Source organism: Rhipicephalus sanguineus, chromosome 2, assembly GCF_013339695.2.
Source record: "Rhipicephalus sanguineus isolate Rsan-2018 chromosome 2, BIME_Rsan_1.4, whole genome shotgun sequence".
Lineage (NCBI taxonomy): Eukaryota > Metazoa > Arthropoda > Arachnida > Ixodida > Ixodidae > Rhipicephalus > Rhipicephalus sanguineus.
The window spans coordinates 47,367,373-47,393,767 of NC_051177.1; the positions used below are offsets into that span (position 1 = coordinate 47,367,373).

General features: G+C 48.4%; 1 protein-coding gene across 1 annotated transcript in view; it reads right to left on the reverse strand.

Moving 5' to 3' along the window:
* The window catches only part of LOC119382884 (Krueppel-like factor 3), a 169,089-nt gene that overhangs the window by 36,608 nt on the left and 106,086 nt on the right, over window positions 1-26,395 (reverse strand). Inside the window, exon 6 of the mRNA XM_037650778.2 lies at window positions 3,844-4,055. Coding sequence (XP_037506706.1) covers window positions 3,844-4,055 — 212 coding nt within the window. The remainder of the gene's footprint in view (window positions 1-3,843; window positions 4,056-26,395) is intronic.

Sequence of the window (26,395 nt, forward strand, 5' to 3'; positions counted from 1 at the left end):
AAGCACAAAGCTTGCGCATAAGCACATACGCGCATCTGGTACCATTCCGCATATTACGTGCGCGGACTGCAGGCGTCGTTTAACCAGCTCGGTATACCACGCAAAACAGGAAGAAGGATAAGCAGAAGAAGATGGAGGAGGAAGTGGCGGGAGAGGATGGAAAGGTAAGACTTCCGCGCCTCACGTCTCTCGCCAGGTCGGCCGTGGCGCTAATAAGCGGGAGACCTCTGCAGACCCGGAGGAGCGCAGCGCGAAGGAAGAGCGGAAATTGTTTAGCGGGGGATGATGCTGCGTCGGTTCGAGACAATGGCCGGGCGCGCCTTCGTACACAGCCGAGCGTATATACTACACGGCCGGACGGCCAGGCATCGCCCCAGCAAAGCGCGGGGCGCGGCTGACGCCCACGCAAACGCCGCCGCCATCGTCGTTTCCTGGGCTCGCCCCGCGCGCGCCGCACGCGTTGCATGCATGCGACCCGCCGCATCAATTACGCGCCCAAGTGCCCGCTGCTCGCAATTACGGCCGCCGCCGCTGTATATGTACTCTATTAGAGGCGCTATGCATGCAGGGGTGGAGGGGAGGAGGCATCTGGGCTCGTTGGCGCAGCCCCGCCACTTTTTGGGCCGAGTAATGGCTCCCTAACGGGCCGAAGAGCTGACAGGATTCTGGGTAAACAGCGACGGCGATTCGTTATACGGGCGAAGCAGCAGCGGACGCGATGCACAGTCGCGTCGCCGCTAATAACAATGATCAATCGATCAGACAGCTGTTAACGAGGGTATGCCGCCAAGGCGCCGACTGAAGGCTTGCTAGGCGCGCGATACATTTACGAGCAGAAAGAGATGTGGAGAATGAATACTAGCCAGTGTTGTTAGTCTCGTCAGTTGTAGGCGATAGCTACGGCCACATACACTCGTCCAAATGCACGACTAGAGAGAGCGCGAAAGGATGAGCCGGATCACAAATCTATTCGCGATGCCGTTACCGGCATCGAGCCGATTCACAAGATCCAAGCCCGCCAAAGTAATGCTGTTCCGAGCGGCTTATAAAGAATGGTCTAAAGGCTCATTCACACCTGTGACAAACACCGATCGCGCGACCGTTTGCGACCGGAGACTAAACAGTGACTCAACGCGACCGATGTGCACACCTGCGCATAGGCCGGAAAGCTCACTCATGAGTCGACTCACTCAGACTTACTCAGACTCAGATCGAGCCGTGAGTGTGAGTCCGAGTGAGTCTGGGTGAGTAATATGTTGGTGAGTCTGAGTCCGAGTGAGTCCGGGTGAGAAAACGTTTATTGAGCCTGAGTCCGAGTGAGTCCGGTTGAGGAGAATTTTGGTGAGTTTGAGTCCGAGTGAGCTCTCAGAGGAAAATATATTTCTGGAGTAAGCCTGAGTGAGCTCCACCTTTTATTGCCTACCTATGGTCCTATCTACTCGTCTTCAGCAATTCTGCCAGCATTATATCGGCTCACGTTTATGCTCACGTCTATTCACACATATCTCAACGCACTAGCGTTCATGTGCCACCTCAATATTTCTTTATCAGAAACGCAAATTCGGGGGGGGGGGGGTACAATGACCTTCCCCGCAAACTCTTGCACGGGAAGTTCTTGATAAAAATATCTCATGTGAGTCATGTATTTCTAAAATACTTCCTTACTGGATTGAAATCACTGGTAACTCGTATTTGAAAGTACAAGATGAAAAAGCACAATGTAGAGCACCGATTGTGAAAGATATTGGCGTTAAAGTGCATTGACACCAACATCGAAAAGGCTAATTTTACGCTAACGGACTCATGAGTCGACTCACTCAGGCTCACCCAGGTCAAGCCTTGAGTCTAAGTGAGTGGGTCCAGCTGAGAAATATGTTGGTGAGTTTGAGTCCGAGTAAGTCTGGTTGAGAAAAAGTTTAGCGAGTCTGAGTCCGAGTGAGTCTGGCTGTGAAAAAGTTTAGCGAGTCTGTGTCCGAGTGAGCCCTCAGAGGAAAATATATTCCTTAAGTGAGTCTGAGTGAGCTTCAATTTTTTGCCGACCTATGCATCTGCGTGCGACTTATACCTGCTGCCACACAGAATCCACGTCTCCTCGCATTGTCATTACCCCTTAAAATAAGCTGACGTTCTGTTCATGCGCATCTGATTGGTTCAGAGGTTTGCGACTGAAAAAACTCGAACAGCGATCGACTAGGCCAAAGCAGTCGCTTTGCGACTTTTCCCATAACGTTGCGACTAACTTGGTCTCGCGACCCGCTTTTGTTGTAGGCGCGAACAAGCCTTGACGCTTCAGACCTAAACCTGGAGCCATGAAGGGATGCCGCATACGGAAGAGGACTCCGGTTTTTAATTTTGGAATACCCAAGCGTCCCCATAAAGTTCGCCGAAACGTCGCTAAAACGGGCGCTCTTATTACGCATTAATCGAATTGCGCCCCTTCCGCGGTGCAGGAATGTAAATCGCAAGCTATAGCTTAACACAACCACGGAACAACATCGCCACTTCGCCATTCTTTCCATCAAGCGAGCTTTGTTTTTAGTGTGCATCTGGCAAAGCTTTCCGCTCCGAAGATTTACGCGCGATGTAACCCACTTCCCAGTAATTTGCGCCCAAATAGGGAGTTAGTGTCCGCCTACAGTTAACCTACACTCGTCCGCTATAAAAGATGACAGGAGGAGTGCATCCCGCGTGTTCCAAACAAAGCGCGCTCAATATAGCTTCGTACTGCTGCCTCAAAAGTACGGCTACGGTGCAAATGAAGTTATTGCATGCAAATCGCCTCGCATTATTATAATACCACATACACACCGCGTACGCGCCACCGGCCACAATGCCCAATCATCGTCGCCTCAGGCTGCAGGAAGAAGATAAGGTGGGTCACGGGGCACAATAACACACAGCAATTAAGTTCACACGGCATCCGCGCCGCGCCGCATGTGCACGGTTGATTCCAGCGCATCACAAGAATATGAGCAACCCTACGTGCATTACTCGGGGGAGATTAAATACCGCTGACACAGAGGTCAAATCCGTGTAGGTTTGCCGGCGCTGGCGCGACGTGCCCGAACGTTAACCCTTCCGCGTCTGCTTTTGCTCTCACCGTGGGTGAAAGTATTTTTGTTACGAGCGGCGCCAACGCGGCACGCGAAAGAAGACGCACGCTCCCTCCCCACCTTTGTGCACTGAGATGGAAGACCCGAAGCTGCTTCGATGCTTCCCCAGAAACTACCTATAGGGAGAATGAATCGCATCACATCCCATTTTAATCCTTATTCATTATACTATGCTCTCTCGGATTTAATGTCTCCTGAACCAACGTATACAGAACGAAGCTCAAAACGGACACTAAACAGAAACACGTTCGATCAGCTTATACGGCAGAACTTGTTGTTGAGCGGGTTGGTTTTATATATAATACTGTGTGAAGACTGCATTGTTAATTTCACCACCACAGGATCTTTATCGGAAGAGAAAATGTTGGTGAAAGTAAGGCTGGTTTGTTTTTAATTTGACGCCGAAAGCTACATAACTTTTTAGGTACCTGCATGTGTGTCGTACGAAGTCTAAGGTCTTTTTTTTTTCGTATTTAATTTCAATTGGCTCGACATTATTCCTTGAAAAATTGTCGTGATAAGTCACTGGCTCCGTAAGAACACAATGTAATTAATTTATAATAGCAAAGAAAAAAATGTTGGCTCTGAGCAGACGCCGTTAAAATATATGACGTCACGTCATACTCAGCACTCTGCAGGTCTTCCGTCATTAGAAAACGATCCCGTCGGAAAGTGTGTAGGCAATGGACCGGAACGGAGCGGTGGTTGAAAGCATATCCGCGGATCTTACCTGTGTGCGTGCGCTTGTGCGCCTTGAGGTGGGAGCTCTTGGTGTAGACCTTCTGGCAGCCCTCGAAGTCGCACTTGTGCACCTTACGGCGCCGCAGCAAGTCCGAGTCCGCGGCGACCGGGGCGGGCGGCGGTGGCCAAAGACGTGACGACACCGCGCCGTTGCTCAGCGCCTGCGTCAGTGGTGCCGACGGAGGCTGCTGCTGCAGCACACTGCGATGTACAACAAACAAATTAACGCTCGACCATCACGAACTTGCTTCCGCATACGCGCAAAGATCAATTCGACAGGTAGATTGCGAGAAAGTATACAGTTACGATCATATAGGCGTGATGCACGGTTCTCGACCTTTAGGGGGGGGGGGGGTATTCACTGCAGCCCCCCCTCAACCCCGCACTTTCGGACACCCTTCCACTGATGCCCTTAATTACTATCAGAAAGCAATGCAAATACGAGGAAAGATGAAATACTGCATGGGGGGGGGGGGGTTGCGTCGTACAGCAAAACGTGGGCGTTTTTTCTGGCTGTGCTGCAGTGTCCTTGGGTGGCCGCAGCAGGCTTCGGCTGTTGAAGGACGCTTAACAAAGCTATGTCGCTTGTCGCACGCTCGTTTGACGACGCGTCAAAATGCCCGAAATTTTTCTTTTTGTCTCTTTTACGTATTTGAACCTCAGGTGAGGGAGAGCCCACAATTTGCCACAGCTTTGAGCTACGCACTAGGGGTGTGCGAATATCAAATTTTTCGAATACGAATCGAATACGAATATCCACCTTCGAATATCGAATCGAATATCGAATATCAAAGGAAAAATGCCTCCACAGTAACAATATTTTATTTAACATGTAGCTATTTGAAGAAAACACATTAACAGCCTGACTGGCAACATAACATGCACTGCTATCTCCAGAACACGATGTCCAGGCTAGCGCGATGCACATCACAACACAAGCAAATATCACGGCACAATGAAAGTAATGACTAGATGTTATCATGAAGAAATATGAGTTGCTCCACATGATCAGGCAGCAGGCGCTCCCTTCTAACAGAGACAACCCCCCCCCCCTGCCACTGAGAAGGCACGCTCGCTTGGAACAGAAGTGGCTCGTATAGACGTCAGACTCTGCCCAGGCGGCGCTGCGAAAAACACCGCCACCAGCGCCCTCATCGTAGCCCTGGCACTAACTGGGTAGTGCAAAGAGAGCCGCCCGCAAGCGAATGTGCATAGGCCGCAATATAACCCTCCCCTTTGGTGTCGAGGCGCGGTTTCCTGAAAATCAAGGACCTGGAAAGCTTCTTCCGCCAATCTACGCTTCAGAAACAAAGGAAGCTGATCAAAGCGAACTGCGAGTACAATGCAAAATAAGTTTTAGTTATTCCCGCTCGCTGCAACTCGCAAGTACAAGCGAGCATCACACGACACCGAGTTCGAGGCAAGCCCTCCGACGTCCGTTCTCTAGAGCCTAAATGCGTTAAAATCGGGTATATACGTATGCCACAGCGATAAAGTACCTACATACACGATCAATTTACTTAGCTATGCATCTTACGATCAGTGGTGCAAAACTCGGTTCATCAGGGGCGAATGGCTCCGGCGATTTTCGCCTTTTCAGTTGCATTCTCCCTTAATTCATCTCTCGCTTCCTGTGCATTGGAGTGTTTTATTACGCATCCTCAAATGGTCTCTTGATGGTCGTCTTCCGTTTGTATGTACTGCAAATGGGGATACGTGCGTGTCCACTTTCGCGGGGTACAACCGAAGGCAAAACCGTAGCTCCGAGATAGCTACGGCAACCGCGGAGGACACGGGCGAAATAAACCTGAAGGAGGTCACGACCAACATTCTGCGATTTACTTGTATGACGCACGTGGTGTTAGCTAGTTAGAACCAGAACTCTGAGCCTTCAAAACGTACGTACGTCCGCGATGCTGTGTTGTGACGACCAACTCGTCGCGGTGTGCGTATCACGCGTCTCCAGTCTGCCTCTAGCTGCTCACTTCGTGTTACACGACAAGCACCGCGGTCAGAGCCTCTGCTGAGCTTCATAGTCAAGGTTACCACGGTTTTGCATCAGGGCTACGCAAAACAACAGCAGAGCCACACATTCATGCACCGGCTGTGGAGAACGCGGGTACTATCGCTTACCCAACACGCTCGCAACATCCCATATCCAGCGATCTCGCCTTTCTTCTTCGTACGACAACTATGGAAATCGGTAAAACTGAACGTTGTTATTGTCTTTTACGTCCGTGGCAATTCACAACGCAACAGTGCGTCTTTTGCGGAGTTTCTTCGTAGCGTGCGGAGGGCTCTCGTCTGCTGCTGTTTTCGCCGTCGTTCAGGCGAGTGATCTAGCAAGCACTTCACGACGGCTCGGTGGCGCGTCCTACTAGCGGAGAGCAATTCACAGCTCTCGTTCTGAGTGCTAGATGCGCAAACACACCCGATATTAAGCTCAATCGTTGTTTCGCAATCGCTAGTTGCACCTGGTCCCATAGCAAACTGTGCGAGAGAGTCGGTCTATGCACTACTCAATACTTCTCCGACAGGTGGCGCCACACATCTTGGAAACTCCAGAGTCTGACGTCTATAGGGAGGTAGATGGGGCAAAGCTTTGCCAGACTGGGGTATCTGAAGGTGCCTACAGTCCGCCACCAGTCACATGGGTCACTGTCTTTCTTCAGAAGTGGTCCCGCATAGTGAACGAGTGGTAGTGCGGCACGTTAGGGCCGCATAATATTGAAAATGTACGGTTACATGATCGCCAACAGCGCTGCACGTCGGAGATGCACCAGCAATAAATCATACGTATTGGGGCGCTCGTCGCAGGCAGATATCGTGCCTCCGTGTACTGACGATGTTTATCGCTACTCTCGGCAACGTTTTTAGCTATACGAATGCAGCAGAAATGTGGAAGACGAGTTATTTTATGCATGATAATCGAATAGCATATTCGAATGTTTTGAATAATCGAAGTTATCGAATATTCGAAACTTTTCGAATACACGATTTTCGAATCGAATACGAATATTTCGAATGTAATATTCGACGAATATTCGAAACTTTCGAATATTCGCACACCCCTACTACGCACCAAACACAAGGCATAGGTTTAAAGATTCCCGCATTAAGAAAATGAAGAGGTAATCCAAACATACAGTTCGTCATACGCGTCACTTCGTTGCGCGCTAAGGCTCGCAAGATCATGAGCCTAAGTGTAAGGAATCCTTCTATCTACAGATCATTTCACTGTATAGGTGCGTCAATGCAGTGTAATTCGCACGACCGGTCCTCAACGACACATGATGCCATGCATTCCCACGAACTCACGAGAGAACGTCATTCCTATCTGTCGACCACATTTTTTCGATGGTAGCCAGTTGGGCCCACTCAATATCTTAGCCATTTTCCCGCTTTAATAAAGCCGAAAGGGTTGGTTGTTTCGTTCATTGTAATATCTACATAAAAACACGAGCGGAAAGGAGGGGGGGGGGAGGGGGATATGCGACGCTAAAAAAATTTCGGAGGGTGTTCTGACACAGACACCCCCACCCCAGGCTACGCCCCAGTTGGCAGCTTTAGCTATTCACCCAGCAGGCCAGTTGTCTAACCAATTAAGAATTAAATAGGCACCGTAATGCATTTACTGTCTCATTGAATGCCTTTCTACGACAATTTACGACAAGTTAAGAAGAGCGCGGTCCATTCTATAGTTGACGGAACTCGGATAGTCGGAAGAGTCGACATTCGGACGAGCTTGTAAGTGGTTGATCATCGTGATGGGGTACAGCTAGCGCAAAGGACGAAGACGCAAGACAGGAAGGAACACAGAGCGAGTCAATTCCCCGACTGGTTTCAGTAAGCTGAACCTTGAAGCCGCCTCTGCGGCCCGCACGTCTCCGATGCAAGGGGTGGGCACAGTATTTCACCGCAGAGCAGAGTTGGTGTACGAGCAACACTTCGCCTTCAAAAGACTCGCCACTTTTATTCTTGTTCACCTCACAATGGGCTCTCAAACAAAAGCTCTTCCAGCGCTCCAGCGCGCATGTCTATACGGCTCTCTGCTCTAGCTAGGTTACTCATCGCCATTTTTCTTCTTTCGTCTTCTCCCACACGAGTGCGCGTGGATGCACAGACGAGAGAAAAAAAAAAAAAAGATAGGGAGACGAGGCGACCGCTGAAGCAAGCAGCGCAGATGGAGCTGGCATGGCCGAGCGCCCACCTCGGCCGCAGCGGACCGAAGCAGTGAGAAAGCAAGAACAAGCGAAAGATCAAGTTGAAACAAAAAGGACAAAGGGAAAGAAAAACGGCGGCGGAGGTGAACGCGGCGCACCTGTCACTGCGATGGTTTCGCATAGTCAGCGCCCGCCCCGTACGCGTGCTCCACACTTCCGAGCTACATTTTCACCCACGGATCGCCTCCCGGCACCGTATCAGTTTCACTGTCATACGCTGAGACCTGCTTCTGGAGAGAGTTGTGAGTTGGGCAGGTTTGGAACGAGTCATTCGTAATGGTACTGAGCGCAAAACGCATGACAAGGGACAAGAGAACGAAAACGCAGAGATTCGTTCTCGAAGGCACTGCGTCTTCGTTCTCTCGTTTTTAAATGCGAAGCATTTCTTAGCGAACTTCTGCGACTTTGAGCGTATCTATCTATCTATCTATCTATCTATCTAGCCGCCTACGACTTTGTGCTCTCCTGGTCGCTTGGTTAATCGAATGTACACCAAAATTGGTATGGCGTAACATGGCTATATGACGAACATAAATGACAAGTCATAACATGAAAATCATGACACGCATGTCATGTACAGCATGATGTACATGCCACGCTCATGGTGCGCTGGCGGCCGTTTCGCTAGCTTGATATACACCAAAATTGGTATCTTGCGACGTGACTGTGTGACGAACATAAATGACACGAGTTAACACGAAAATCATGACACGCATGTCATGTACAGCATGACTTACGTGCCACGCTCATGGGGCGCTGGCGGCCGTTTCGCTAGCTTGATCTATCCCGAAATTGGTATTGTGTGACGTGACTGTGTGACGAACATAAATGACACGAGTTAACATGAAAATCATGACACGCATGTCATGTACAGCATGACTTACGTGCCACGCTCATGGGGCGCTGGCGGCCGTTTCGCTAGCTTGATCTACCCCGGAATTGGTATTGCGCGACGTGACTGTGTGAGGAACATAAAAACACGAGTTAACATGAAAATCATGACACGCATGTCATGTACAGCATGACTTACGTGCCACGCTCATGGGGCGCTGGCGGCCCTTTCGCTAGCTTGATCTACCCCGGAATTGGTATTGTGCGACGTGACTGTGTGACGAACATAAAAACAAGAGTTATCATGAAAATCATGACACGCATGTCACGTACAGCATGACTTACGTCCCACGCTCATGGTGCGCCGGCGGCCGTTTCGCTAGCTTGATCTACCCCGGAATCGGTATTGCGCGACGTGACTGTGTGACGAACATAAAAACACGAGTTAACATGAAAATCATGACACGCATGTCCTGTACAGCATGACCTACGTGCCACGCTCATGGTGCGCTGGCGGCCGTTTCGCTAGCTTTATATACACCAAAATTGGTATCTTGCGACGTGACTGTGTGAGGAACATAAAAACACGAGTTAACATGAAAATCATGACACGCATGTCATGTACAGCATGACTTACGTGCCACGCTCATGGGGCGCTGGCGGCCCTTTCGCTAGCTTGATCTACCCCGGAATTGGTATTGTGCGACGTGACTGTGTGACGAACATAAAAACAAGAGTTATCATGAAAATCATGACACGCATGTCACGTACAGCATGACTTACGTCCCACGCTCATGGTGCGCCGGCGGCCGTTTCGCTAGCTTGATCTACCCCGGAATCGGTATTGCGCGACGTGACTGTGTGACGAACATAAAAACACGAGTTAACATGAAAATCATGACACGCATGTCCTGTACAGCATGACCTACGTGCCACGCTCATGGTGCGCTGGCGGCCGTTTCGCTAGCTTTATATACACCAAAATTGGTATCTTGCGACGTGACTGTGTGAGGAACATAAAAACACGAGTTAACATGAAAATCATGACACGCATGTCATGTACAGCATGACTTACGTGCCACGCTCATGGGGCGCTGGCGGCCCTTTCGCTAGCTTGATCTACCCCGGAATTGGTATTGTGCGACGTGACTGTGTGACGAACATAAAAACAAGTTATCATGAAAATCATGACACGCATGTCACGTACAGCATGACTTACGTCCCACGCTCATGGTGCGCCGGCGGCCGTTTCGCTAGCTTGATCTACCCCGGAATCGGTATTGCGCGACGTGACTGTGTGACGAACATAAAAACACGAGTTAACATGAAAATCATGACACGCATGTCCTGTACAGCATGACCTACGTGCCACGCTCATGGTGCGCTGGTGGCCGTTTCGCTAGCTTTATATACACCAAAATTGGTATCTTGCGACGTGACTGTGTAACGAACATAAAAAAACACGAGTTAACATGAAAATCATGACACGCATGTCATGTACAGCATGACTTACGTGCCACGCTCATGGTGCGCTGGCGGTCGTTTCGCTAGCTTGGTCTACCCCGAAGTTGGTATTGCGCGACGTTACTGTGTGACGAACATAAATGATAGGAGTTAACATGAAAACCATGACACGCATTTTCCTTAGTGACATACAAGACGTTGTATGCAGCTTTTTGCTGGCTGCTTCGCATTACATTGATTCCCACAATGCGTGGGATCTGCCGGCTTTTTTTTTTTGTATTGTGTTCTGCGCTCAGTACAATTACGTTTGCATTTTATCCGCGGTTTAGCGGCACGCTAACATTATACCACATATTGTGGGGTTGTCATAGGAGACCACCAATTTTAAACAACATTTCAGGCAGCAATAACCTACCCAACACGTTCTAGCAGTGGGAGTCACAACTCGCCAGCCCGTGTACGGAGGTGCAGTTAGCACCTCTGATCCACGTCAGGCTGGTGGCGGAAACCAGTGGAGAATAACGGATTTGGGGCCGTATTAAACCAACTCTTAAAGGACCCCTGACAGCAAAATTTTTGTTGGTAACTTTTTTACTGTAATTTGTAGCTCTGGGTCTGGTAATCCCTAAGTTAAATCGTAAATGCTCTAGTGTATCGTATAACTAATTCTAGCGTAGTTAATTGTAACCATTTTAGCGTCACTTCAAAACGCCCGCCTAAAAACCACAAGAAACTAGCAACCCATGCGGGGGGCGTCAAAGACCACCATGTCCAATGGGTCACGTGACCGGCGAGACTGAATATCTAACGAGACGGAATGTCCAACCGAGACGGAATGTCCATCGAGACTGAACGTCCAACGAGACTGAATGTCCAACCGAGACGGAATGTACAACGAGACGCAATGTACAACCGAGACGGAATGTCCAACGAGTCTGAATGTCCAACGAGACGGAATGTCCAACGAGACGGAATGTCCAATTTAGAAGAGATAAACGTGTCCTCGTTTCAAATTTCTCAGACAACTGATTCATTGGGTTATGATAGCCTAACGGAAGATCGCATTTTTTGTGTGTGTTTTCCAAATATTGACTGTCCGTGGCGTCGGGCGTCGTATTTTTGTTTCCGTATTCGCTTTACTGCATTTACCATAATTTCAAGTTTTGTTAGTTTTATTTCTATTTTGTATTTTTAGTTTTCATATGTATATTGAATATGTTACTTTAATGCTTTATTTTGGTTGTTTGCATACTATGCTGTTCCTGTTTATCTTTGTCATAAATCGGACATCACAGCCCCTAAAGGATCACGAGAGATGGCGCTCCCCCGTATACTCTGTGCGGTATCTATCTGCGTTTAATCCCTGAGAGTGTTACCAGCGCCACTCGTAGCTAAGGCGGCGAGTGTGAAACACTATTTTTGCCAGAAAGCGTCACGAGGCAGGACGAATCCCTTTCTATGAAAGTGCGAAAGAAGAATAGTTCGAGGGACTCAGTGATTTGTTAGAAAACCAGCAGCCAATTAAGCCAAATAAAACATTGGGGACATTATTTGTTGCTTTTTTTAACTGCGATGTAATAATTATAATACATATTCAAAGGAATCCAAGTAGACGAAAAAACACCCTTTCCATCGGTGGGATCCGAACCCGCAACCTTATAATTACGGCGACGATTTGCGCTTGCTAACACTCCCAGGGATCAAGCTCACGTAAATACCCAACAAAGTGGACGAGGGAGCGCCCTCCGTCGTAGCTTAATTGTTAGAGCATCAGACGTGTAATGCGAAAGTTGTGGGTTCGAACCCCACCGAAAGAAAGTGTGCTTTTTCGTCCCATTTAAGTCCTTTCAATTTAGGTCATATTCATTACACTATACAGTTAAAAAGATCAACAAATAACGTACCTATGCTTTCCTTGGCTTGATTGTTGGCTTTCTACGAGCCCCTAGAACAATTCTTCTTTCCTCTTAAAGAATGCGGGTCGAAGAAGCTAGGGAGGAAATTTTCCTTTAAAATTAAATTCTTGGGTTTTACGCGCCAGAACCACGAAATGATTCTGAAGCATGCTGAGTGTGGGATATCAGTTTTAGTTTTGACTACCTTGATGGAAACATGTCATGGCATTTCGGCTACAAGAGAACTGCAGGCCGGTCTAGGAAAGACTGCCGTTAAAGAGGTGGTGTCACCAAATTTTGAGGCTATAAAAAGCCTGCTGTAGGCTTCCTCTGTAAGCAAGGACGCTCAGCACGAAGTATTGCCCGCAGCAAACGTTTAGAATATATTTTAATTCACTTCCGAAGTCTGTATAAATGCTCATTCTCGCGATCGAGACCCATCGCTAGCGCGACTGACTCCGACGTCACTGTGTAGGAAGCGTAACGAAAGTTTTAGTGACGTCACACCACATTAGAGTGACATGCAATGAGCGGGGACCTACACCTCCGCTGCACCGGGCCAGTCAAGAGAGCATCAGGCCATCCACTGCGAACTGCTCATTTTTTCTGAGCTTATTGCCGAAGTAGCCAATCTTGCTCGCGTTTTGCAAAGTGCTTCGCGTGAATAATTTTTCAATACAACACATTGCATACAGGTAATCGTTGGCGACAATAAAACCGTTTTTATGATGTTTAAAATCATTTGAGGACTTTTCAGAACCGGCCTGAACACGAGCTTTTCTATTACTCTTCCAATGATGTCGATATTAGTGCTGTATAGCTCAAGTGAAAAAAAAAAAAAAAAAACTGGGTCGGGAACAGACTTGTACGCATTACAGTGAAAGAGCGTCAGCGATTACAATTACCTTTAAAAAAAAAAAAACTAACGGATTACCGAGAAAAAACTGAAAGCTAATCGACTACTCAACAAGGTGAGGTACCGGGCTATTTGGTTAAACTGTGGTAAAGTTACAGGTACATATTTTTAGGGAGGACGCACATAACAAAAGCATGAAAAGAGCAAACTTTCAACTCGATTTGTTGAAAAGGCATCAAGTAATATGAACACGAGCAAACGGGTGCAAAAGGGAGCTCTTTAAATATTTTTTCTTATTTTTAAATACTTCTTTTTTGCGTCTTGTTTCCTATTTTATTCCCTCGTGTCTTTGCGCTTTCTCTCTCTCTCTCTCTCTCTCTCTCTCTCTCTCTCTCTCTCTCTCTATATATATATATATATATATATATATATATATATATATATATATATATATATATATATCCTTGCCGTGCGTAATACGCAGTCTCAGCGCCACGTCCTATCACGACGAAACGAATTTTCACGCACGTCGCAAATGTTAGGGCACATTCGGAAAATTTTCACAGCAAATATTGGGATGTGTGGAACGAAAACGGAAAAGTGAAATTTGCGACCGGGACGGAATGTCCAACGAGACGGAATGTCCAACCGAGACTGAATGTCCAACGAGACTGTATGTCCAACGAGACTGTATGTCCAACGAGACTGAATGTCCAACCGAGACGGAATGTCCAACCGAGACGGAATGTCCAACGAGACGGAATGTCCAACGAGACGGAATGTCCACTATTGGACATTCAGTCTCGTTGGACATTCCGTCTCGTTGGACATTCAGGCCGCAAGCGTGTTCCGCACCCCTCTCGCTCTGTTGTCGGGCTCCTCTCGAGGTAGTTTTCGTGAGGGGTCACGCGCTTAACAGGTTTTACCCATACCTAGGCACCCACCGCTTGCGCTTGCGGCCTGAATGTCCAACGAGACGGAATGTACAACGAGACTGAATGTCCAATAGTGGACATTCAGTCTCGTTGGACATTTCGTCTCGTTGGACATTCCGTCTCGGTTGGACATTCAGTCTCGTTGGACATACAGTCTCGGTTGGGACATTCAGTCCGTTGGACATTCCGTCTCGTTGGACATTTCCGTCTCGGTTGGACATTCCGTCTCGTTGGACATTCCGTCCCGGTCACAAATTTCACTTTTCCGTTTTCGTTCCACACATCCCAATATTTGCTGTGAAAATTTTCCGAATGTGCCCTAATATTTGCGACGTGCGTGAAAATTCGTTTCGTCGTGATAGGACGTGCGCTGAGACTGCGTATTACGCACGGCAAGGATATATATATATATATATATATATATATATATATATATATATATATATATATATATATATATAATATATATATATATATATTTGAATAAGCTTTCCAATGGGCCAAACGTACTTGGGAAGAGAAGAGACACAACTAAGCGGTTGTCTTAATTTTATTTGCCAACGGTTTCGACCGGAGGACCGGTCTATAGATAAAATAGGAAACAAGACGCAAAAAAAAATTCGGCAGATCCCACGTACCGTGGGAGTCGTTGTTATGCGAAGCATGCGGCGGGTAGGTGAATGTGGCGTAACTTTTTTTACTTAGCGACACGTACAAAATGACGCTAAAGATTTGTATAAATTGTGTGCGCACACACACACACACACACATATATATATATATATATATATATATATATATATATATATATATATATGGCAACGTGGGTATTACCAACACCAGAAGCGGTAAGCTGATATGTAGTGCTTATACGTGTCCCGAGAACGCACGAGCGTTTCACGAACCCGTGTGCATGTGTGCAAGAAGTTCTTGACAGTTCTTGAACAAGGGCATCATCACCGTGATCAGTGAGCACCAGCAGCTGGTCATGACTTGTTATAGGATCCGGTCGTGATCGGGGTGACGAGGGGTCCATGTGTAGTGAAGTATGTGGTATAGTAGAGTTGTTGGAATTCGTGGATGCCTCGGTCATTTCGTCGACAAATTGTCTGTCGACAGAGCCGGCGACATGTCGGAACCTGAAGCCACCCTTCGTGTTGGTGAGGGAGGCTGGTAGGCCTGGATAGTGCTACGTAGACCAACATCAGTGGATGGTGTTTGTCGTATTCGTAGACTACCTGGGCCTACGTAGCCTATTCTACAAGGCGGCTATCAAGCAATCTGGCATCATCCTCGGTCAGCATGAGGCCATCGCCCAGCCTCGTAAGAAATGAAGAGGACACTGCGTCGTTCTGGTGGAAGAAGTGCACTTTACCGTACGGTGATGTGGATATCATATGTAACTTTCGTTAATGTATACCTCCGGGGTCAAGCAATACTTCAATATAGCTTCCTGAATCATAGGAATACAAACGTAATGTTTATTATACTGCTATAAAAGCGGAGCCAACACTGGAGCTACAGACGTTAATCTGATATGACGCCTGTATCGTAGAAGTACACATCGTAGGAGTATCTTGTAGTGTCTATTGCTTTCTTGTAAAATTAGATAGCCAGCACCACAACCACAATTGACGTTGCACCGACACTACGCCTGCGTAGGCTGTTTTCCCAAACCAGTTTATAGACCTGGCGTGGCTCAGTGGTAGAATACCTGATTGCCACGCAGAATGCTTGGGTTCGATTCTGCTGGGATCCTAATTTTCATTCTTTCCATTCTTTGAGTCAACGCTGCCGATATTGGTTTTCCTTAACGTTCTAGCATTTAAGTTACCAATGTCTGTTGTCGCCGTTCCAGGGAAGATATAATCTGTCAATCACCTGTGGCGCATACCCGTACACCGCGGCCCGTGGTAAACGGGTATGTGCCACACGTGTCTAGTGGAAAGGGTTTGACGACGTACGCGACAGGATTTTAACGTTATTCATGTCATGACCCGACAGTCATATTCGTCAATCCTCTTACCCTACCATGCAAATTTTGGTCTAGACCAAGTTAAGGAGGCGATCATGAGAGCACCCAGACGTAGGCGGCTAGATAGATAGATAGATAGATAGATAGATACGTAGATAGAAACGCTCAAAGTGCCAGAGGTTCGCTAAGAAATGCTTTGCATTTAAAATATTTAAAGAGCTCCCTTTTGCACCCGTTTGCTCGTGTTCATATAACTTGATGCCTTTTCAACAAATCGAGTTGAAAGTTTGCGCTTTTCATGCTTTTGTTATGTGCGTCCTCCCTAAAAATACGTACCTGTAACTTTACCACACTTTAACAATTATGCAAAACCAAAAAGCCCGGTTACCTCACCTTGTGAGTAATCGATTAGCTTTCAGTTTTTTTCTCGGTAATCCGTTAGTTTTTTTTTTAAAAGGTAATTGTAATCGCTGACGCTCTTTCACTGTAATGCGTACAAGTCTGTTCCCGACCCAGTTTTTTTTTCACTTGAGCTTCACAGCACTAATATCGACATCATTGAAGAGTAATAGAAAAGCTCGTGTTCAGGCCGGTTCTGAAAAGTCCTCAAATTATTTTAAACATCATAAAAACCGGTTTTATTGTCGCCAACGATTACCTGTATGCAATGTGTTGTAATGAAAAATTATTCACGCGAAGCACTGCAAAACGCGAGCAAGATTGGCTACTTCGGCAATAAGCTCAGAAAAAAATGAGCACTTCGCAGCGGATGGCCTGATGCTCTCTTGACTGGCCCGGTGCAGCGGAGGTGTAGGTCACCGCTCATTGCACGTCACTCTAATGTGGGTGTGACGTCACTAAAACTTTCGTTACGCTTCCTACACAGTGACGTCGGTGTCAGACGCGCTAGCGATGGGTCTCGATCGCGAGAATGAGTATTTATACAGACTTTGGAAGTGAATTAAAATATATTCTAACGTTTGCTGCGTGCAATACTTCGTGCTGAGCGTCCTTGTTTACAGAGAAAGCCTACAGCAGGCTTTTTATAGCCTCAAAATTTGGTGACACCACCTCTTTAACGGCCTAGTCTTTCCTATACCGGCCCGCGGTTCTCTAGCCGAAATGCCATGACATGTTTTCATCAAGGTAGTCAAAACTAAAACTAATATCCCACACTCAGCATGATTCATAATCATTTCGTGGTTCTGGCGCGTAAAACCAAAGAATTTAATTTTAAAGGAAAAGTTCCTCCCTAGCTTCTTCGACCCGCATTCTTTAAGAGGAAAGAAGAATTGTTCTAGGGGCTCGCAGAAAGCCAACAATCAAGCCAAGGAAAGCATAGGTACGTTATTTGTGGATCTTTTTAACTGTGGTGTAATGAATATGACCTAAATTGAAAGGACTTAAATGGGACGAAAAAGCACACTTTCTTTCGGTGGGTTTCAAACCCACAACTTTCGCATTACGCGTCTGATGCTCTAACAATTAAGCTACGATGGAGGGCGCTCCCTCGTCCACTTTGTTGGGTATTTACGTGAGCTTGATCCCTGGGAGTGTTAGCAAGCGCAAATCGCCGCCGTAATTATAAGGTTGCGGGTTCGGATCCCACCGATGGAAAGGGTGTTTTTTCGTCTGCTTGATTCCTTTGCATATGGGTTATAATTATTACATCGAAGTTAAAAAAAGCAACAAATAATGTCCCCAATGTTTTATTTGGCTTAATTGGCTGTTGGTTTTCTAACAAATAACTGAGTCTCTCGAACTATTCTTCTTTCGCACTTTCATAGCAAGGGATTCGTCCTGCCTCGTGACGCTTTCTGGCAAAAATAGTGTTTCACACTCGCCGCCTTAGCTACGAGTGGCGCTGGTAACGCTCTCAGGGATTAAACGCAGATAGATACCGCACAGAGTGGACGAGAGAGCGCCCTCTCTCGTAATCTTTTACGGGGCTGTGATGTCCGATTTATGACAAAGATAAACAGGAACAGCAAAGCATGCAAACAACCAAAGTAAAGCATTAAAGTAACATATTCAATATACATATGAAAACTAAAAATACAAAATAGAAATAAAACTAACAAAATTTGAAATTATGGTAAATGCAGGAAAGCGAATACGGAAACAAAAATACGACGCCCGACGCCACAGACAGTCAATATTTGGAAAACACACACAAAAAAATGCGATCTTCCGTTAGGCTATCTTAACCCAATGAATCAGAATTGTCTGAGAAATTTCAAACGAGGACACGTTTATCTCTTCTAAATTGGACATTCCGTCTCGTTGGACATTCAGTCTCGTTGGACATTCCGTCTCGGTTGTACATTCCGTCTCGTTGGACATTCCGTCTCGTTGTACATTCCGTCTCGGTTGGACATTCAGTCTCGTTGGACATTCAGTCTCGATGGACATTCCGTCTCGGTTGGACATTCCGTCTCGTTGGACATTCAGTCTCGCCGGTCACGTGACCCATTGGACATTCAGTCTCGTTGTACATTCCGTCTCGTTGGACATTCAGGCTCTGAACTTCGAAGCAGCTTTAATTGAAGACCCCGCGACGAAAAGGAGGAAGAGGGGCAACCCGGGGGACGCATTTTCGGGGTTGCAACCAAGGAGGCTGAAGGCGACGACGAGTACGGGAAGAGCGGAGAACGTCCTTGACATCGTCGTTTTACGACCCACGCGCCCACCCCGTGAAAGAACCACATACTTCACTACACATGGACCCCTCGTCACCCCGATCACGACCGGATCCTATAACAAGTCATGACCAGCTGCTGGTGCTCACTGATCACGGTGATGATGCCCTTGTTCAAGAACTGTCAAGAACTTCTTGCACACATGCACACGGGTTCGTGAAACGCTCGTGCGGTTCTCGGGACACGTATAAGCACTACATATCAGCTTACCGCTTCTGGTGTTGGTAATACCCCCCGTTGCCATATATATATATATAGATATATATCTATATATATATATATATATATATATATATGTGTGTGTGTGTGTGTGTGCGCACACAATTTATACAACTCTTAGCGTCATTTTGTACGTGTCGCTAAGTAAACAAAGTTACGCCACATTCACCTACCCGCCGCATGCTTCGCATAACAACGACTCCACGGTACGTGGGATCTGCCGAATTTTTTTTTGCGTCTTGTTTCCTATTTTATCTATAGGACCGGTCCTCCGGTCGAAACCGTTGGCAAATAAAATTAAGACAACCGCTTAGTTGTGTCTCTTCTCTTCCCAAGTACGTTTGGCCCATTGGAAAAGCTTATTCAAATATATATATATATAATCTATATATATAATCTATATCTATATATAATCTATCCTTGCCGTGCGTAATACGCAGTCTCAGCGCAACGTCCTATCACGACGAAACGAATTTTTCACGCACGTCGCAATATTAGGGCACATTCGGAAAATTTTTCACAGCAAATATTGGGATGTGGTGGAACGAAAACGGAAAAAAGTGAAATTTGTGACCGGGACGGAATGTCCAACGAGACGGAATGTCCAACCGAGACTGAATGTCCAACGAGACTGTAGTCCAACGAGACGGAATGTCAACCGAGACGGAATGTCCAACGAGACTGTATGTCCAACGAGACTGAATGTCCAACCGAGACCGGAATGTCCAACGAGGACGAAATGTCCAACGAGACTGAATGTCCACTATTGGACATTCAGTCTCGTTGGACATTCCGTCTCGTTGGACATTCAGGCCGCAAGCGGTGGGTGCCTAGGTATGGGTAAAACCTGTTAAGCGCGTGACCCCTCACGAAAACTACCTCGAGAGGAGCCCGACAACAGAGCGAGAGGGGTGCGGAACAATAGGCCTCGCCGAGTGCCAGTCGTCGTATTGTGCACGTGCGCCCCGCAAACCTTCTGTGACGTCCACAATACTGGCTTTACTCCTGGAACGTCACGTGGGGCCTCTATCTACGTCATACCAGGATGTCGCAAGGTGCAGCCAACTCAAATGAGCACTCATGCTTACTTTAAAACCAAATTAAGATATCTTAAAGGCAACGTTCGTCGCTAATAATCGGTCAGATGTGCCCCCGTATACAGGAAAGTCAAACAACACAAAGATCTCGAGGTTTCAATTTTGGTGTCAGGGGTCCTTTAACACTTTTCCCCCCTTACCCACGTAATAGCTTCTCTCTCTCTCTCTCTGCAATGACACTTCTTAAAATATATAACACACGCCCACCACCACGATCTTTTCATCTGAGGGCAACCTTGTGCGAGAAGCATGTCAGCTGTGACATTGGTTAATAACACTTTTTAAAGACGACAGTCTTTCTTGGGGAACCTAAACGCCTAAATTTTGGTCTGTCTTTCTGTCTGTCTGTCTGTCTTTCTGTTTGTCGGCACGTCCCTCGATTCAGCCACCCGGCCAAAGTTGAACCACTTGCTTACCGCCCACCCATCTTGAACTGGTATGGCTGTTCATACTAGTGAACGTTGTCGATCAAAAAGTAAATATTACGCATATCTGAGGCGTAACATCATTAGGTAAGTATTAGGTGGTGTGTTCGTTTAATAGAAAATACATAGATACGCAATTTTAAAGACCTCGATGCGTTTAACGTTGAGACAGTAGAGTCTTTTAGCTAGTTACGGAAATGCGGTACGCAAATACGGTAAGGCAGTACGGTAGCGTTCCTCCTTTCCCGCTGGTTGTGCTTTAGCCGCTCAACGACCGGGAAAGGAGGATCGGTACCGTGCTGCCTTACCGTATTTGCGTACCGTATTTCCGTAACTTGCTAAAAGACTCTATTAACGCTGAAGCGATCAGCGGTCCAAGCCGAGCAAGCGCGAGCGCCAACAACAACCGTCTTCGTCTTCTTCTTTCGCAGGCGTTCTTGTCTGCGCCCTACCATGTTACAAATCATTCCCCCGCGGAAAAGGAGCCATCCTGGCGACCTAAGGAACAGATACAACTGGTGGGTCATAATGCGGCTTCAGTCGATCGACGTGAACAGTCTCGCGGCCGCGACGACGGCGGTCCGTAGATGATTGAACAGGCTCAATCATATAGTTAATTGGGGATGCTTGACGTAGGACGCGGTAGGGGCCTTCGTACTTAGGCAGTAGCTTTGTGGAAAGGCCAGGAGCGGAGGAGGGAACGCGAAGCCACACCAACGTTCCAGGCGAATACGACTGAGGAGGCAGGTTTTCGTCGTGACGGTCCTTCTGGCCCTACTCGCCCTACAATGTTACAACCCTAGTTTCTTAAGGTGCGCTGAAAATGCGACTGCGCTGAAACTTGTCTTCCTCCGTGCCCTCTGCACAAGCTCATGTTGTGTTTCGGTTTCGGTTCAGTATTGCATTGTACGAATGACAGGGGGCGCCGCTCTGGCATTCCTGTTTTACCCAGGCGACGTGTAAGCAAGAGAGTTTGTGGAGAGTATTCGTAGTGCGGACGTTTCTTCTCCTTCGGCGCATCGCGCCAAACAGCCTGTTTGGGCTGGCCGGCGTCCCCACCGGTCGCGTTTGTCACCGCCGGTCTTCGCCTGCCGCTGCGCCGGGACTACCAGCCCGCAACACAGCACTCATGTTTCCCGACGTATTGCCAGATGGCATCCATATCTTACGCAGCGCCTCTTCTATCGTCTTTAGACGACATTTGCAGCGAAGCACGCAGATACACGGCCAATTTTTTGACGCGTGATGAATGCTCTTGCAAGGTATGTGCGGCAACATTGGCGGTAAGCGGAAGGCACGTTTTGCCTTGAAGCGCACATACTTTGTGATCACTTCAGGTTAACACCAAAAGAAAAAAAAATCGCAAAACTTGGGTGTTCGTTCCATAACCAATGTTATATTACGCACACTGACGAGACCCGGTGAAAGTGTAGCCAAAGTGCAGCGTTATACAGAAGGGGCAACGATCACATAATTTTGGCTGTACACCCATGCAGTTCATCACACGCAAAGCATCAGAGAAGGGAGGAAGCGGAAGTTGCTACGAGTATAGGTGCAGCGAGCCCCTCCCCCCATCCCCCTCCTATTTATCAACCCACCCCCCTTCCCATTAGAGTCTATCGCTGAATCTTAGCGAAAGTATCAAGAAACCGGCATATTCTTTCGGCTTACATCTGCCTCTTCCCGAGAGGCTGCACCTGCGTTGCCAAGTTAACCCATTCACTCGTTTATTCAAATCTCGCGTGGTCACCTGGCCGCCCCTCCACGCAAGCGGAGCACCGAAAGGCGCAACGCGGTCGTCGAGGGCTTGCACGCGCCACCGCCGCAAATGGCGAAGCTCTTCTCGGGCGTGTTTTCCGCGCGCTCTCGGTAGAAAGCGGAGGCGCGGTGACAAGAGAATCCCGGCAAAACGCGGGCTCGGCGACGGCACGCTCGCACGCGGCCGGATGAGGCGCCGCGCCCCACCAAGGGCGGCTGGCCGGGGCACGCCCCCTCCGCCCTGCGATCGCGCGCGTAGCAAGCGGAGACGCCCGTTGCTGTACGCGTAGCCTATTTGCCTGCCTGCCACGCCGGGCGGATCCCCCCCGCTTCACCGCCACCACCAACAACCTCCACGGCAAGGAAAAGGAGCGCGACAGGCAGTACAGCCGCAGCTGCCGCGGGCACGTGGCCAGCGTGACGCCAACATAGGAGGGAAGACGTTAACGAACGTTTCGGTGACGCACACGATGCCAGCCTCCGATATCTGGCGTATGCCACTTGTATACCAACAGCCGCATCCAACAAGCTTTATAGCGAAGCTGCGTTAGTCTACCCTCAGCCGCCGCCGCCGCCGCCGCCGCCGTCGTCGTCGTCGTCGTAGTAGTAGTAGCAGCAGCAGCAGCAGTAGTAGTAGTAGTAGTAGTAGTAGTAGTAGTAGTAGTAGTAGTAGTAGTAGTAGTAGTAGTAGTAGTAGTAGCAGTATATAGTAGTGACGGTGGTGGTAGTAGTTGTAGTATCGTCGCGAAGGTCACGTAACCAAAGGGTGAGTGAATAAGCAAACAAATAAAACGAAATGATGACGCTGATGGGCGAAATGAATGTGATGACGATGCACGTGATCTCGCTAGCCTATCACGTACTTTCGCGCGCTTACAGCTTCGCTGTCCGGCGGTCTTCACTGCGTTAAATTGGCTCTTTTGTTTTTTTTTTTTTGTTTTTTTTCTATGGCTTGCATAAGACTACACCAGGTTTCGGAAGTTGAAGCGCTCGCCTCTGCGACTTAGCGGCTGTGGTGCACGTTGCGCTGCTTAGCACGAAGGAGAGTGTTCGATTCCCGACCGCGGCCGGGTCCGCATTTCGACGGGGACGAAACGCAAGAACCCCCGTGTGCTTAGATTAAGATACACGTTAAAGAACCCCAGGCGGCTAAATTAAGCCGAAGCACACCCGAGACAGCATGCCTCACATACTCATATCGCTGTTATGGCACGTCATATCCCAGAATTTAATTTGAATCTTAATATTTTTAACATCGAAGTGACCATCTTCGAAGGTCAACCGCGTATAGAGTAAACCGCGTCGCGGCCATGTGTATCCTGCTGATGCCCATACAACCGCGCGCCGCATATAATGTGTATTCAGCTTCGGTTATGACCGCGCGTGGAAACCTACATGCTACCTGTTGCACACAGAATCGCGCCCAACAGCTTTCCATCAGCTTCCGACAAGTTCCAAGACTGGGGAACAGCGATATTCAAGATGCGTAGCACGTCGCACAAGAAATCTACGCGGGCCTATTTCGCGACGTACTTTTTCCGCGTTGCATATATAGCTCATTCCACGCGTGCGTAGTAACCGTGCGCTGTACAAGATGGTCGAAATGTGTTTCACGCATGCCATCGATTGGAAAGGAAGCCCTACGAAACGCATTACGGACAATATACAACCGAAGGCGTCGTGCGGTGCTGTGTCGGTACAGCGCTGTACAACTGTTTTCGTGCGAAGTACAACGCGCGTATCGTCGCGAGAAGCACGCAGGGAGTACTGCCATCGCGGTATCTGCTTAGTTATGGAGCTAAGCTATGGAGCTTTGCTTACTCCACTGAATACAACATACATAACCACTACGTCGAGGAGTAGAATTTTATCGCTTTTTCGGCAGTGAACTTTCAAAGGACACTAAATCTAACCGTGGCCCCTCACTCCCCTCCTTTCCCAGCCTGAACTTGACTTCTCTTCGCGCTGTATTTCTTGGCGCTCATTGGCCGCATATGGCCACTGCGCCGTAAAAAAAAGCTACACGTATCAGAGTTTTAGATCAGGAGATGCGAGAGGCTTGCGTACGTAGGTTGCTCGGGTTCCAGCAAAAGCGAAGCACACGCTGGGTTACCGGGCACGCAAGCCGCTCGTGGATCCCCTAATCTAGAAACTCTCTATCACCGTCTTCTTCGCGCAGTAATCACCAAAATAATTTCTCTACCTATACTTGGCCTGGGCGTCGGTATTCCGCGGACGAATGCTATATCGTACACGCGGCACTGCATATATAATTAAATCGACATAGAGGATAAGAAACCTATCTGACTACAAGCAAGAAAACAGAAAAGACCCCCCCCCCCCCCTTTTAAAAGAAAGAAAGAAAAGAACAGCATCTGCCAAGTTTATTTTGATTCTATCGACGATGTGTCGTACAGTACACCCTCAGTGGGATCCGCAAGGGGCGCGCTCTCCCGATTGCGCCCGATTAAGTGCGACGCGCCGTGCGCGCGTGCTCCCGCAGCAGCGCTGAGGACAAAGCAGAGCGCTCCTCCTTCTCCTCTTCATCCTCGCTAGGATGTTGCGAAGTGCGCGAGAGAGGAGGGCGAGGCGGCGGCAGCGAAAGCGGAGAAAGAAGCGCGCGCGAGGATCCTCCGAGGGCGACCCCGATTCCTGCCACGCCGCCGAGGTTGCGCTCTTCGAGGGTCGCGCGCTAGGGGGAGGCTCAGACCGGTCCGGCGCCCGGGAAGTTGCGTGCAGCGCAGACGACCATGTTGGGAGTAAAGGCTGTTTCGCATGTTGCGATTGCGAATGGTACGCGATTTTCGCTCTGCGACCGGCGCGGCGCGGCGCGCAAGGATGCCGTTCTTTGTGGCAGACGCTGCATAATTTTTCAAACGTAACGTAACAAGCTCTGCGTTATGATACCTTTAAGTTTTCATGAACTGCGGCGAAGAGCACGTGCGTTTTGTCGTTTAAAAACACTTTCCAATCAAAATTTGGTTTAAAGTGCGCAACAGCGGCCTTATAACCAAGGAAAAAAGCAAAAAAAGAAAGAAAGAAAACTCGTCGGCGCAATTTCGACGGGTCCCGAACAAAAATATCGCTCCGTCGCTGTGAACGGTGCGAAAAATTTCCAACGTGTTGGTCACTCGACGCTGACCTTTGCGGCGAGAGCAATTCGCCATTTCTTCTTTTTTTTCGCTGCGGGCGAATTCGCATTTTGAAAATCGCTGTGTTCTGCATCATATGAAACGGCCTTAAGCGCGCAGCGGCGGCTCCGTCGATCCAATCAAGGCGAGGGAGGGGTGTACGCGGGCCGCTTGCACGGAGGAAGCCCCAGCTGGGATAGCAAAGCACGACGGAGTAGATACGCCGAAGGCGCCGAGAGACCTATCGGAACGCCGCCGCCGCGGAATTGGTGGAACAAGTAGGAGCGTGGGTGCTCGCGTGAGAAGAGTAGCAGCAATCCTGGCGAAGTGGTTCTCCCGAAAGCAACAACAACCAAGCAACAATCGAACCACTTCCTGACGACGCCTCCCTTCATCGTTTGTAAGACAAAAAGATACAAAGCAAGGAAAAGGAGCGAGGTTTGCTGCGGCAGACGATGTTGTCGGGGTGCGCGACCGCAACCGCGTGAGAGCTCAGGGAGGATAAAAGAATAGCAGTATGAAACGTTATCTTCTACCGCAATACAGTTGAATGCGTCGGGGCATAGCGCAACACCACCTACACTGTAGTCTAGGTCTAGGTGGTGTTGCATAGCGTCGACGAGGAATCAGCTACAGCCGACAAGAGAAGCCACCCGCAGCTTAATCTGCGTCGGCGAGGTGCGAATAGGCTGTCGACCCACAGTGAGGACGTCGATAGCGATACGATACCGGAAGTGAGACAGGTTAAGAGAGCTTGGAAAGAAAGCCATACTGGCGCAGAACTTCGGTGTTCCTAGTTTCGCGTGTGGTTCCATATCCGCTGAATTTCACACACTGCACAACGCACCCGCGTCTCCTCGACGCCGACCCTAGCTGTCACCGATTAATCGATAAATAAAAAAGCCGCAGGTCTCTCATGCATTCGCCTAAGAAGACTCGAAGGCGAAACCCGTCTGCTTCTCTTTCTTCTCAGTCCATGTATTGATTCCCTCTAACCCCCCCCCCCCCCAAGCTTTCTTCACCTTAACTGGTT